Raw genomic sequence first — 15,632 nt, forward strand, 5'->3', positions numbered from 1 at the left:
AGAAAATCCTAAGGCAAGGATATTTCTAGCCAACGATGAAGAAGGACTATGTTGATTACGTCCGCAAATGTGAACAGTGCCAAAGGTACGCGAAGATCTTGCGAGGCCCTTCAACGGAGATAACCCTGATGACTAGTCCCTAGCCTTTGGAAGTATGGGGAATCGATTTGGTAGGATCCCTACTGACCGCAAAGGGTGGAGTAAAATACGCTATCGTAGCCATCGACTACTATACCAAGTGAGTCGAGGCAGAACCTATGAGCACCATCACCTCCAAAAAGGCCTCGGACTTCGTCATCAACAACATTGTGTGCCGATACGGCCTCCCTCAGAAAATCATGTCCGATAACAGGAAGCAATTTGATAGTGCCCACTTCACTGACTTCTGTGAAAGACATGGCATCATCAAAAGCTTCTCCGCGGTCACAAGGCCTCAAGAAAATGCGCAAACAGAGGTTGTGAACAAGATTTTGAAGAAAACATTAAAGAAAAAGCTACAAGCCTGCAAAAGCAAGTGGTCGAAAGAATTTCCCTGCGTCCTATGGGCCTACCGGACCACAGAAAGAACGTTAACCATACATACTACCTATTCAATGGTGTACGGATGTGAAGCAGTCATCCCAGTAGAAATGGTGATCCTGTCTCATAAACAGGATACGTACGATCCTGTCTAGAACCACGCCTTACTCCAGGAATCCCTAGATCTCATCGAAAAGATCTAGGAGGAATCACAAGGGCAGCTGAAGATGTATCAGGGTAAGATCACCAGGCACTTTTACTCTAAAGTTAAGAGTCGGAGGTTCGAAACCGGTGATCTAGTCCTTAGAAGAGTCTTCCTTACATCTCAAGATCTAGGAGTGGGGGTTCTAGGACCAAACTAGGAAGGACTCTATGCAATCAAAAATGAAGTATGTCCGGGAATGTATCGCTTAAGGTGACTAGGTGGAACAGAGGTCCCAAGGGCCTGGAACGCAGAACACCTCTGTTGGTACTATCAGTAGTTGGGAGGATCTAATTTTGCTATTTTCTAACTTTTTTTATTTCTAGAAATGTACGCCCTAGGGAGATTTATGGTTTAATGGAAATGGTGTGCACAAAACACCATAAGAAATCTTGTAAGGAAAGAAAAAGTTCGCGCCCGTCTTTAATTTTTACAAGTAACCTAAGACTACACTCTTTGGTCACTTGGGGGTAAGGCCATCTATACAAGTCCATGATTAAAAACAAAAAAGGATGCAAAGCTCAGAGCTTAATCCTGATCCTGACTCATATAGACTAGGGTGCAAAACCCAACTCCCACCAAAATAGGATGCAAGACTCAAAGCCTAGTCCTAGCCCGGACCCCCATTGTCCGCGGGGTTCAAAACTTAACTCCCAAAAAAATAGGATGAAAAGCTCAAAGCCCAGTCCTAGCCCGGACCCACATTGTCCTAGGGGGTCAAAACCCAACTCCCAATAAAAAAGGATGAAAGGCTCAAAGCCCAGTCCTAACCCGGATCCTTGTGGTCTGGGGGGTTAAACCAAAATAGGATGCAAGGCTCAAAGCCCGGTCCTAGCCCAGGCCCACGTTGTCCGGGGGGTTCAAAACCCAACTCCTATTCATGTCTTTTGAATAATGGCTCGGGCTGTTGAAATTTTTTGTTTAAATTGATTAAAGTTAGTCTTATAAATGGCCCAGGCTGTCAGAACCTAAACCTCAGGTTCTAAATAAGCCAATCAACTACTCTCTGACAATCCAAACCATCGAAACCTGAACACCAAAATCATGACAAATAAGTGAAAAGATAGTTGATAACTCCCTAGTGGTCCGAGTCATTGGAACCTAAACCTTGAGTTCGGAATGAGTTAATTAATTTAGTCATATCTAAAAAAATCCATAACGATCCAGGCCATTAGAACCTGAACAATATAGTCGAGATAAATCAGTTAAGTTGTATTGGTAAAGTCTAAGACGGTCCAGGCCACCAAGACCCGAGCGTGGGTCTCAAGACAAGTTATATACCTTCTACATTATTTCCCCTAATGATCCTGGCCATTGGAATCAGGACTCAAAATTCAACTCGATTCATGCAGAGTGATAAAACACTTAGTTAATTTGGAGGAAAAAATAAACACATACAAAGTGGGAACCATTATGCAGAGAAAAACCAGTATAATAACAATACAGATAATTAAATAATTGTCTTGGATGCATTGGCATCCATAATGATAGTAAGGGTACAAAAAACAAAAAGGAGAAAGGGAGCCCTAATTAAAATACAATGGCTCAGGCTTGAGCTTCATTTTGATCTGAGACGTCCGGAGCATTCCCATTCTGTTGATCCCTAGATAGGAGCACCGCATCATCTTTCTCTTTGGCTTCAAATTCAACCTTCTTTGCAGCCGAATCCAAATAGAGGAGGAGATTCATGTTCTTATCCTGGAGCCAAGCCATGTAAATGGCCTCGTCAAAAGTGACTGCCAACAGCTCGTCAGCTTGTTCCTTCTCCTGGCGAGCCTCCTCGCTCTTCTTCATCTTCAGCTGGACCCCGCTCCTGGCGAATTTGAGCCTCAGCCACCTCCAGAAGGGCTTTAGTCGTTGCCTCTGAACCACAGACATGAGATAGCTCCGCCCCCAGGTCATCCACCAACTTCTTATGTTTGGCGTCTTTCCTGGACAAAGCTTCCTTGTGTTGAGCCCAAACCCAAGCAGCCTCCTCATTCTTAGTCTTAATCCAGGCAGCCTCTTTGGCAAGGGCCTCCCTAACAGCTTCCCACTAATTAATGACCCCCTCTAGTTCCATCTAGGCCCTCTCCAGCTTCACTGCCATCTCGACCACCAGATCCACGTTCTTATGAGCCAACAGGGCATCCAGGAACAAATCAAAGTTAGAAAATTCACAAGAAATAATGATGATAAAATAAAAGACAAAACGGACATATGGCTTACTGCAGTGGCCTGATGACGAATGGCCTGGGAGACAAAGAGGGCATCCTAGCTAGCCAAGGTGGCATATTGCTTAAGCTGAAAGGTGGACATGGTAGTCCCCACCTGGGGTAACAAGTTCACAGCAAGCGGGGTCGTGTCGTGCCCCAACTTTGGCCAAAACCTGATCTCGGCTACTAGTCGGTCCATGATCTGTTGGGGAGCATTGAAGGCCGCCAAACGATTGGAAAACTCCACCTTCTGCCGAATGAGAAGGGCTCGAGCCACCTTTTCCCTTTGGTATTGACCTTTGTCCTAAGCCCGGGACACCACCTTCATCCTCTATTCCCGGAGGATCAAGTCCCCTTCCTCAGGAAGGGCTGGGTTGATGGGAAGCCTAGGAGCCTCCAAAACCTCCTGCATGACAATGAGGCTTTCCCCGGAGGAATTCTCCTCAGCGAGGGCAAGATCCTTGGTCCTGGCCCTCTTAGCCCGCTTCGAGGACTCCGCGGCGACTGAGTTCGCTTTCGTCTTGTCTGCCCCTCCTCCTTCAGAAGGCTCCTGCTCCAAGTTAATAACCTGGAGAGGAACATATTGGGGCAGGTTTGGTTTGATGAGTGCCATTGGAATGGAATCTGCAACTAGAACTCTCTCAGAAGCCTCCAAAATTGGCTCTGAATTCCTGAGTATTAGCTTTATGATCTTCTTTTCGGACAGGCCCTTGGTGGCTCTCTTTCCCGAAGCCTTGGCTACGGCTGCCCTGGCCTCGATCATCTCCTTCATCTTGGGCACTTGATTAGACATCTTTCAGATCACCTGAAATGGAAATAAAAATAAAACTGATGAGTGACGCAAAGGAACAGGGATCACAAACAGATATAGAAAAAACATGCAAGTCTAAGTCCTCCGGGACAGACCCTTATTTATAGATTGGGCCTGACTTAACTCCCGTAGTGCGAACGCATGAATTCGATCCCCCATGTCATCCAGGTATAAAAAAACTACCATACTAAAGAAACCAGGATGAATACATGAGGGGCATCATGTCAACGACAATGGGGCAAGGAAGCCCCACGTTGCCGACGGTCCCGGTCAAATAATGACGGTATTGTTGCCTATTCCTAACAAAGCTCTCAATACGGGGGGCATAAGATAAAATCGGAGGTGTTTATCTTACCCCAAAATACTAGCCCCTGGAGCTCTAGTGTTAGGCTGGCTCCCCTCAAGAAGGGCATCCAGTTCATCGGATTCAACCCTCTCCACTTGACAGGCCTGCTCCTTCTTCTCCTTCTCTGCATCCGCCTTGGCCACGACCTCCACTGCCTCAATGTGGATAAGAGCCAGCTCCTCCCTCACGGTAGGATCCCTCTCGCATTGCAACCCCCGAAAACTAGGGGCATATATTGACTGGTTTGCAGCAATTAACTTGACCAGCTGAAGGTTCTATGTAGTCACGAGGCCCCTCATATCTAGCTCCTTAGCACTATGAGTGGAATAGAAATTTTTTCGATCCAGGATCGATTTATTGAGTTGAGTCTTAGCATACCTATTTTCCAAGATCGTGAGTGTTTAGTAAACAAAATTAAGGGCTAGATAAAGATGAAGAAGGATGATTTACCCACATGCAGAAAGTCCAGCACCAAGGTGGGGTTCTTCTCGAAGAGGAGCCCGAATGTCATGAACCAGTAGTGCCTGACATCAGAGGGGTGCTTCCACGTACTAAATAGAGTCGGACTAATGACACGGGCCTTCAGTCTATAAATTCCATCCCGCGTCTTGTCCTTAAAGTTGAGCTGGGACTCCAACTTGTAAAAATAAAGCACCTCCCCGGGGGTGAGCGTCGGAATCTTCTTCAACGCACAGAATGTGCACCATCCCGCAAGCAATTTATATGCTTGGGCAGAAGCTGAAAAGGTGCGATCCCCACAAACATGAGGAATCGTGCAAAATAATTGTGTAGCGAAAAAGTAGCTCCCGTAGTGATGTGGCCTATCCTCCAGGCCCCAAACATGCCTGCTCCGGTATGGGCCTTCTCTTCATTTTAGGCCAGTCGGTTATAAAACTAGCGTTGGAGTTGACTCTACTCCAAGGGCCTTCTCCAACTGATGCAGCATCCAGTAATTCCAGAACTCGTTCCTTTCCCCGTCCATTTCCCACGTGTTGCCGGTGGGAAGTTTGGTCCCCTCCACGACTACAGGGCCCGCTTAGACAATGTCCTTCGCTTACAAACTAATGTCGCAACTCATGATCAGGGACCTGGAAGCGACAAGGAGAACGAGAACCAAGTAGTTAGCACCAAAACCGAAGAAAACTGGTTAAGGTGTGGGGCTTCTCGTAAAAATTCTTGGAGAGGTCCCCTCCGAACACAAATCCGGGACCAATAGAGATCCCATGATTTTGAGTAGGGAACTAAAGGCCAAATGTTCTTCTAATTCACCCCAATCATTCTTGAGGTGTCCAGATTGATCCGGGACAACCAGACTGATATGAGGTGTCACCTAGAAACTCTATGGTTCATGACTACCACTATCCTATCTAGAACCACCCTACCCGGTGATCACAGCCGTAATAGTTTTATAGTTGCAGAAATAGCGTGACAATGAAAACAACCAAAAAGGAGTAAAAAAGAGGAGAAAATGACCAGACAACTTACTGTGGGGTATTGGATTTGAGATTCGTAGAGTCTCAGGCGACAACGTCAGCATAATCTCAGTCTTGAACCTGAGGAGACAATGCAACAGTTCGTCAAGTCTTCGAGACGTGTGAACCAGGACAGAACTGTCTGCTAGTTGAATGGAGAGAAGTCTCGTCGAAAATAAGTGAACACGAAGGTGTATGAATCGCTGGAGAATCTTGCTGGCAATGTTGGACATACGAATCTTTCACCTCTGCTCTACTAGTTTGAATATGTGGGATAAGTAAAATGTGTAAATGAGCCTGTTGAGGTATTTAGAGGAAAACAAGTTACTGTTCGATCCAACGGTCCGCAATGAAGATCCCTAGACTAACCTCATTCGAAGGTCCCAGATTGGGCAGAGGCATTAATTGGCCCAATCGAGTACTACACTGTGGATCCGTCAATCCATAATCCACACCTACCTCATCTAACGGTCCACATTGAAAATCTAAAAACTATGCCAATCTAACTGCTCCGGATGATATAAAGGCATTAAATATCTCAATCAAGTACCCAAATATCTTTTTTCGTACAGACGAGACGTCTCAAGAATTGCATTGACACCCATCAGTCACCTGGGCAATCAAAAGATTCTTTCCAGATCTTTGGGGCGCGAGTGGTGCAGACACACCATCAACCTGGAGGCACGTGTCTGAGATGTTGGGAATTTGAAAGGACAGGGATCACCCAAATGGCCCCCAAGTAAATGAACCTGGTTCCTGGTAAACAAACCGGGATATTTGAGATTGATCTGGGAGAGTGAGGCAAGTCTCCACCATGCGAACATGGATGAAGACTTGGGGGTAAATGTTATCCCTATTTTCCACCCATGACGCATGGCATGACCAAATGGGTCTATGGGCCCTAAGAAGAGGTCAAGGCTCATCCTGAGCCCAGTGAATAAGGAATGAAGAAATCTTGACGGCCCAAATGGAATCGAGCCCAATAAGGTTCGAGAGGTGTGAGTTTAGTAAATGAACCTAGGTAGCACTACAAGCCAAGTGACCTTTCCAGCCATCACCAACCTACATCCTCTGGGATGCTTATTAAGTTGGTAGACTAACTGTATCCCGGAAACGGACCCTATCATGAATCCAGGGAGAGTCTCCACCATCACAAGATCTACCTTGACAAATGAGCCCGAGTCCTGGTGAACGAACCAGAGCCCCCGGTAAACGAACCAAGATATTAGTAAACGAACCCGAACTAGACGTCCGGATAGGGCAAGCTTGGCCTTCCCTAACTCTAACATATCCCCAAGAAATCTGGCAGTTGATCTCCCCAACTAACCTGCAAAAGAGGGTATGCACGGAATGTACACTGTTCCTAAGAACCAGTACTGTCACTACTCTGACAGATCATGTCCCCAGGATCCCCTTAGAAACCCACGCGAACCAATCTGTGCTAACGTACAATGGGCAGCTATAAGGCTTGGCCATGCCTAAACCAGCCCAATGGGCCCTGACTAACAACATTTAGTTTTCTCACATTCTTTGTATTATGGCTCCATTAGCGAGCAAACTGTAATTACATCTCTATTGGGCCCGGATTAGTCCGACCCAAGCTACTTGACTGCCTATAAATAGGGTCAATGGTGCACTGTAGCAAGGATCCGAGAATTTATCTTGTAAGCAAAAACTCTGCTAAAACTTGTAGAAAAACTCTATTGTCAAAACTCTCTAAACCCTAATACTAGTGACTCGTGGACTAAGACTCATTAATGCCCCAACCATGTAAAAATTGAGATTGTTCATCTCTAATCCTTTCTTTCCAACTTTTATTTCATAATATCTTTTTAGTTTCTGAAAAACTCGGTAAACAATACACACTTATACATATATATATAAACACACACATATACACGATCATAGCATGCAGTGACACTATCAATACATAATAATGATTTTTCTCTTGATTCTTTCTTTCCTTCTGGTACATCCAGCCACATTCACATGTCGACTATTAAAATTAAGAGCCTTATATATTTTTAATGTCGTATATAGCCACAAATACTAGACAATTAAATTACATAAAAGACAAATAATTTGTATTAACACGTTATATATGTACTTAATTATAAGAGGATCTATAAAGGGGGAAATAAAACATAATGAATGATAATATTAAAAGTTTATATATTTTGTTTTACTTGTTATAAGAAAATTGCTAGTATGAAATGACATATATATTATAATGTGGCCAAATTCGTACATATATATGGAAAAAATGAATGAAACAATAATCAGTATGAAGCTCTAGTTTTTCTTTTTTGTTTTGATAAAAAGGTAATAATTGGTTTCAATACAATGAGACTCTATCATAGAATTATGGTCTTGAATTTTGGAGTTTTGTCTGCCATTAAGTGGGTTTTCTTTCCTTTTTATTATTTTCTTCTTCTCCATCGAGTTCCAAATGGAACCCCCTCACTCACTCACTCACTCACTCCCACTCTCTCTCTCTCTGTCTTTTGCTCATCAGTTTAATATATGTGATCTCTTGCATTTATTTTTAAGGGGATAATATATATATATATATATATATATATAAACTCATGTCTTCAATTTATAACATGTTTAGAAATGTTACTATATATTGTTGGAAATGACTTGTTTAAAATTGTCAATAAAAAAACAGTTTATCAATAAAAAAAGATTCAGCTTTCTTAGTAGTCTTTTTTTTTTCATGTGGAATACTAAAGTAAAGGAAATAATTTTTTTTAATAGAGTTGAAATAGCATAACATTGCTAGGGATTAGCTAGAAATTTCTTTGTTAGAAAGAAAGAAATCTTGTACTAACCATGCTGCAACTCTAAAAAACCAGGGATAATATTTACCAAATGAGTCCATGAAAGATCAAATGTGAGGTTATATATTTTTCAGTTTTGCATTTTTGGATCCAACTTTCAATTTGTGTCGGGTCATAAATAAGCTACACACCATTATGAAGAAAAGAATATTCCAATAATCTTTTTTTTTTTTTTGATAATTCAGGAAAATTTCATTACTTCTAACAACTTCATACAGAAATCAATTTAGCACCTCAATGTAAGGCCAAAAAATGAAAACAAAACAAACAGCCCCTTTACAAAACCCCAAACCAATCTTTATCCCTTTGACTAAGTTTCTTTGGAAATATGTACGTAATTCTATTTTTACACTAACTTTATTATTTTGAAAAATTAACTCAGGCTGAAGAAGCTTCCCTAGTCACAAAACATCATTCCTAGCCTTCCAAAGATGATAGAGCAAAGCTGCTAAGGCAGCCGAAAAAACTTGTTTCTGAAATTTGATAATTGAAGCCCTCTCAATCCACCTAATGACCTTCCTCAAAGAAGTTAGTTTAGTTCTCCAATTCAGCCAATGTAAAACCTGATGGTAGCAAGTCAAACTAAATTGGCAATTAAAAAATAAATGCTCACATGATTCTTCAACTTGACCAAAAAACAAACAATCAGATTGCTCAAGAACACCATGTCTTTTAAGTCTATCTTTGGTATTCAATCTATTATGAATAGCCAGCCAAAGAATAAAACTATGTTTAGGAGTATTCAATCTTCCCCAAACCTCCTTACTCCAATGCACTTTGTCAAGAGTAGAATGAATAAAGGAATAACCTGTGCTGATCTGATACTCTTCTTTGTGCACTTGCAGCCTTTCTATCAATCTTTTAAATTTCCCTTTAACTTCATCAATTTTCCTCCAATACCAACTACTAGAAACAGGGGCCGAGTAATTCCACCAATCTTCTTGCTTGATATAGGACATCATGAACCCATTTAACCCAAAGATTATCCTTCTTCTCAGCAACGGCCCAAACATACTTTCCAATAGCTGCAATATTCCAGACTGTGCTATTTTTAAAACCCAAACCACCAACTTTCTTGGACTGGCAAACAGAATCCCAAGCAAGCCGACCTGGACCAGCCAAAGAAGCTTGACCACTCCAAAGAAAAGCCCTACACATAGCTGAAATCTCTTTCAAAATCTTAGCAGGAATAATCATGATCTGATTCCAGTAACAATGTATTGAAAGCAGCACTGAGTTGATCAATATTACACGGCCAACAAAAAAAATGTGTCTAGAACTCCAACATTTTAGCCGAGCAAGCATTCTATCAAGAAGAATTTGACAATCTTTAGCTAAACTCCTCTTAGAACAAATAGGCACTCCAAGATATTTGAAAGGAAGATGGCTTCTAGTATAACCCGAGGCATCAAGAATCCTTTAAATTTCAGACTCATTCATGCCACAACAGTAAATGGTTGATTTGGACTGATTTGGAAAGAGTCCTGAAGTATTAGAGAATAACTGAAGGCCTTGCAACAAATAATAGATGGATCTGAAATCACCATGACAAAATATTAAAACATCATCAGCAAAACTGAGATGATTAAGCTGGAGCCCTTCACACCTGGGATGAAATTTAAAGTCTTGCTTCTTTCCTACTCGCTGCAGAATTCTGGAGAGATATTCCATCCACAATACAAACATTAATGGAGACATGGGATCTCCCTGCCGCAGGCCCCTCTTGGACTCAAAGAAACCATGTAAGGATCCATTGAACATAATAGAAAATTTCGGAGTTCTAACACACTACATAACCAGCTGAATGAAATGATGTGGAAAATTAAATGCTTCCAGCATTTCCTCAATAAAATCCCATTCTAACGTTATCATGCATTTCGGTTTACTAGCCTTCCTCCCATAGTGGCAAACAAGATCTTGACATATCATAATATTATGAGCAATAAACCTTCCTTTGAAAAATCCTCCTTCATTTTGAGCAATAAGCATAGGAAAAATAGAGCGCAATCTAGAACAAATCAGCTTAGTGGCCACCTTATACAGAACATTGCAGCAAGCAATAGGCCGAAAGTCACTCACAAATTTTGGACAATTACTTTTCGGGAGTAGGGTCAGAATAGTATTGTTCAATTCCTTTAAAAAATTTCCAGAGTGCAAAAATGAAAGGATAGCATCACTGATTTCATATCCAACTAAATCCTAGTTATCTTGGAAGAAATAACTACCATAGCAATTCGGACCAGGGGCCTTAGTACCAGGTATCTCCCAAATAGCTTTCTGAACTTCCTCTTTACTATAAGGCAAAAGGTGAGAATTAGCTTGCTCACTAGTTAGAATAGCACCTTGATGAACCACTCTTTTAATCACCTTAGTCCTCAACGCCAACTTACTGCCTAATAAACTCTGATAGTAATCTAAGAAGGCTGCTGAAACTTGGTCAGGTTTATCAACCCAATCTCCTGAATCAGTAGTTATAGAATAAATTCTATTCTGACAACTCCTCTCCCTTATGCTTGCATGAAACAAAGCAGTGTTAGAATCCCCTTCTTGACTCCATTTGATCTTAGCTTTTTGTTGCAAAAAAGAACAATAGGACCTATGTAACTCATAATACTTTTGACGAGCTTCGATTTCCTTCTGAATTAAATTTGGGTTGAGGGGGTCCTTGCTCAACATATTTTGACAATCTGTAAGAGAATGAAAGGCCTCCAACTCTGCAGCATGAATATTAGAAAAACCTTGTTTATTAATTATCCGCAATGTGCCCTTAAGGCGCTTAAGTTTATGAACTACAATATACATCATTGTGCCATCAACAGGTCTACTCCAATCGGCATGAACCAGCTCTTGAAAACCAGAAAAAGAATTCCACATTTGAAAGTACTTGAAAGGTTTCCTGCCTGAGATCAGCTCAGGATACACCGTTAGAATAGCTGGAGAGTGATAAAAAATCCCCTCATTCAAAAAATGAACCTCAGCTGTAGGGAAAGCATCCAGTCACAATTGATTAGCCAAAACACGATCTAATTTTGAATAAATTCTATCTCGACCCTTCTGTTCATTGCTCCAAGTATAAAAGTTCCCACTAAACTTTATATCCTCCAGGTAGCAAGTCGCAATACACATCTGAAAAGATTGGGAAGAGTTATACTTAACACAAGTACCAATCTGTTCCTCTTTAGATAGGATATCATTAAAATCTCCTAATACAATCCAAGGGGAAGTCATAGCCAGAGCCTGTAACTCCTTCCACAAGATATTCCTTCCTTCCTCATCATTCATACCATATACAAAAGTAACATAGAAACTATCATTGTTAGAGGTTGAACTGACATGCAAATGAATCAATTGACTAGAACACTTTAAGATAGCAACATTGAACATGAACGGATTCCAGCTAACTACAATATGCCCACCTTCATGCCACGCATTATTCGAAGTAAAACACCAACCAAAAAACACTCGAAGATATAAAGCTCCTAAGTTTGAAGCCTTAACCTTCGTTTCAAGGAGACCCACCAAGCCAACCCGCCTGGAACAAATTAAATTTTTAACTGCTGATTGCTTGTGCTGGCTATTGATCCCCCTAACATTCCAGCTCAATATCCTATCCATTAGGAAGAGAAGGTACTCCCCCTCCTCCTTTGATCTCCTCTGCTACCAACCCTAGAGAACTATCCCCTTCCTCACTAACAAGAGCTTGAAAAGTATTACTAACAGTAGTAGTAAGAGGCACAACTAGGCCAAGCTTTGCTTTATCCTTAGGCCTCCAGCTCTTTATAACTGGTTGAAACCCTTCACTATCAGTTCTTAAAACCTGTTCAGTTGCAGATTCTGGCTGTTTTACTACCTGCTTGACCACCCATTCTTGTTTCTTGCCTACATTCTTCCTGCAATCTTGAGTGTTATGGCCCATTCCTTTACAATGACCACACACCATAGGCTTCCATTCATAGGTAACAGCTACCGAAATTTCATTTTCCAACTCATTCTCAAAAGAAATAAACTCAGGAAATTCTTGTGAAACTGAAACTTCTACTAACACTCTTGGAAAACTTAGTTTGTCCCTATCCCTGGTAATAAGATCCACCATTAAAGGCTTCCCTATTTGACTCACTATCTTGAAGAGAGATCTTTCACCCCAGTACCTCAGTTCCAGATCATTTAGGTGAATCCAAGTGGGCACTCTTCGAATATCTTCTTTCTTAAAATCTGTAATAGCATCCCACAGTTTCATAATCAAAGGCTTCTTATCAAAGAAGAAAAATCCACCATTAAGAACAGCATCTCTCTCAGTCATGGATAAAAAACAGACAATGAAAACACCATGAGTCAATAAACCCACTTTGTCAACTCCCTTAGTTTTCCATATTCGGCAAGCAAAGCCATCTATGACAGATAGAGGAGGATTTGCTCCCAAAACGTAACAAACTATAGAAGAATTCCAAAAATCTACTTCATCCTCAATATCATCCATGGTAATCTTCACCCCCTTACCATTCAAATTCTGCTTCTTACCCCCAGATTCAGTATCAGCAAATTTAGAACTTAAATTTTGTACAATATTTCCAAATCTCAGAATACGGGGAGACGGATTCTTACCTTGATGAACTTCCCGTGAGAATTTCTTCAAAGCTACCAAGAAATTCGAGAAAACTTCTCGAATCTCTTGTTGCTGTTGTAACTCTCTCAGAGTCAATTTGGGGGAAATTGGCTCCACACCTCCCTTCCGAAGGTCAGCAATGCCTAAATCCCGATCAACTACATTCACCTCAATACCCGGTTCCTCATCAGAGAGATGAAGTGGCTCAATTCCAAGAACAGCAGCCATAGATTTCGTTTTTTGAACATCAGCTGTGGAAACTGGACCATGCTTTTTCCGCTTCTTCTGTGTCGATTTAAGCTTCCCCTGCACCTTAACCCTTGTCTTCGCCATGGCACCAGTCCTCGAGCTGAGAACAGAGCTAGGAGAACAAAAAGCTCAAAATAAGGGTTAAGGTTTAAGTGGCTTAAAATATATTTTCCAATAATCTTGCTATATATAGTGTGGGCCAAAAATAAAATAAACTAATAAATGCTCCATAGAACACTAGTATTTTAACTTTTGTTCATCTATTAGTTTTGATTTGCACCCAACTTTCTCTATCGATATAGTAATGTAATTAATTATCACTATTTTTTTATTGCACAACCCGTTTCTCACACTTTTTTTGTTTTCTTAAGAGTCTACAAGCATCAATATACTTAACTTAATAAGAGATGAATATATAATATATTTCAAACTTAACTAATAGAAATCAATTTCATAATGGCTGATAAGAAAATCATTACAGATTCTCCCCCTCATGCTACTGTCAAAATCAATTGTGGATGGCTAATTCGAGAAGTCTAATTTTTGTTTTCTTTCGCTTTCATATGAATCCAGCAAAACATGAGAACCCAAAATCGCCCAACTTAACTTTTTTGGTGAATAAAGAACAAATGATTATGTTTGGTAAGAATGATAGAGACCATGAAGAGATGCATACTCACGAAGGATAGAGAAGAAAATCAATCAATAGAGATGAAACAATAATTAGTTTCAATACAATGAGGCTCTAGCTAGTTGTGCCCATGACTTATACAAACAAACAAAAAAATTAATAATTATTTTCTCATCACTATACCAGTACTAAAATATTTTCTCTTTTTTCTTCAAGAAAATGCAATATAAACAGAATATATATATATGTATAAAGGAGAAGAAACATACTCACTGAGACTGGTTGGAGACGAAAGCGTCATGAGCCTTTCGAATGCCGCCTGCATCAAGCATGGGAGCCTTTGCCTACCATCTGAGTCCGAGATCCACGACCGAGAGACACCTCCGCCTGCCGCCTGAGTCCGAGAGTCATGACACATAAGAGAGAGTAGAGAGAGAGATGGATGGTTTGGTTACGGTGGCCCGAAGATTATTGGAAAGGTTGTGCTTTTAGGGTTGAGATGTTATAATGCCTAGTGGCGACTTTTAGCGGCGACACGTGTCACCGCTAATAGCCTTATATATTAATGTTGGAGGGAAATTTCCCACTTCTTTTTCAGGGTGTGTCGCCGCTGATAGTAAAAATGTTGCTGCTAATAATATTTTTAATCAAAAAAATTACCCGTCTAATATCAGCGACGACCGAGCTTTATCACCGCTGATAATGCTATTATTAGTGGTGACTGTTTGTCGCCGCTAAAGAGTATATTTCTTATAGTGGCTTGTTCTCACCATATTACCATATCTCTAATGCCCTTGAATCTATTACTCGAGTTTCTCGCTCTAGAATTAGGGTTTTGGGTTGGTTGTGTGGTCGTGTGAAATGAGGGAGAAGTAGGAAAAGAGAGCTAGAGAAAGTCTCAACGAAAAAATATATCACATTTATTTTAATTTCCCGCTTCCTTTGGTTTCATATGCCCACATTTTAGTTAATGTTTTCACTTTCAGCTTTATTTTCAATAGCTATTATAAAACTTTTTAAATAAGCTTATTATTAAGTGTTGTAGAAAATAACATTTGTTATAGTGTCCCTAGCTAGCTAAAAGCCCCAATTTGAAAATGATAAGAAATTTTTATCATTTTTTACTCAAAAGCTTTTAGGGCATGCCTTGGAAGCCCTTAATACTCTTTTAGGACACCCAAAGTGAGCTCTTAAAAGCCACCACTCATATTATACACTTAAATTTTCTATTCAGTTGTTTAGGACCCATATATGTTTTTAGGACACTCATTGCGAGTCCTAAAATATATTTTTAAAGGACTCTCAATGAGACTCCTAAAAACTCTATTGACATATTTTAGGACTTATATTTAGGTGCATGTCCTAAAAAGGTAACCCGTAAAAGGTATTTTATAGAGTGAATGTTCCTCTCGTGACGCTGATTCCAATGGTACCAACCACTCGTCAAACAGACGTCGAAGTTGGTTGAAATGTCGCCTCAAAGTTTTGAAAGCAAAACTTTGAAGCTTCCGTACGAGCGCGTCTTAGCTCTGATTGCCACCAATAATCTTGGGGGTCATCGTCTTTCGTCGGTTAGGGAAGTTGCAACTCCGGTGTGTGTCAGAAATAGAGGTCAACGGTGGTTTGGTTCGTAGCTTGTCGTGCGTTGTCATGGAGAGAGAAGAAAGAACGGAAAGGAAAGAAAGAAAAATAAAGAAGAAAGAAGAGAATGTCAGGAAGAGAGAAGGAGGTAAAAGGAGGAGAGTCTTTGACTCTTGACTC

At 40.8% G+C, this 15,632-nt stretch overlaps 1 protein-coding gene across 1 annotated transcript; it reads right to left on the minus strand.

Moving 5' to 3' along the window:
- Window positions 1–9,294: 9,294 nt before the first annotated feature.
- LOC133785194 (uncharacterized) lies at window positions 9,295–11,772 on the minus strand. Its single transcript, XM_062224448.1, has 5 exons — window positions 11,553–11,772; window positions 10,614–11,321; window positions 10,485–10,521; window positions 10,337–10,396; window positions 9,295–9,805 (listed from the first exon to the last, which is right to left on the minus strand). The coding sequence occupies exons 1-5, from the start codon at window positions 11,770–11,772 to the stop codon at window positions 9,295–9,297; spliced, it is 1,536 nt and encodes a 511-aa protein (XP_062080432.1).
- Window positions 11,773–15,632: the final 3,860 nt, after the last annotated feature.

This window comes from Humulus lupulus, chromosome 6, assembly GCF_963169125.1.
Source record: "Humulus lupulus chromosome 6, drHumLupu1.1, whole genome shotgun sequence".
NCBI lineage: Eukaryota > Viridiplantae > Streptophyta > Magnoliopsida > Rosales > Cannabaceae > Humulus > Humulus lupulus.

What these genes read in the sequence shown, in the direction of transcription:
- LOC133785194 (XM_062224448.1), bottom strand. Translation starts at nt 11,772, where the DNA reads ATGTTCAATGTTGCTATCTTAAAGTGTTCTAGTCAATTGATTCATTTG. An exon ending in CCCTGGTCCGAATTGCTATG is followed by an intron (nt 10,522 to 10,613) that starts GTAGTTATTTCT and finishes AATTTTTTAAAG; the next exon opens with GAATTGAACAATACTATTCT. An exon ending in TCTGACCCTACTCCCGAAAA is followed by an intron (nt 10,397 to 10,484) that starts GTAATTGTCCAA and finishes GATTTGTTCTAG; the next exon opens with ATTGCGCTCTATTTTTCCTA.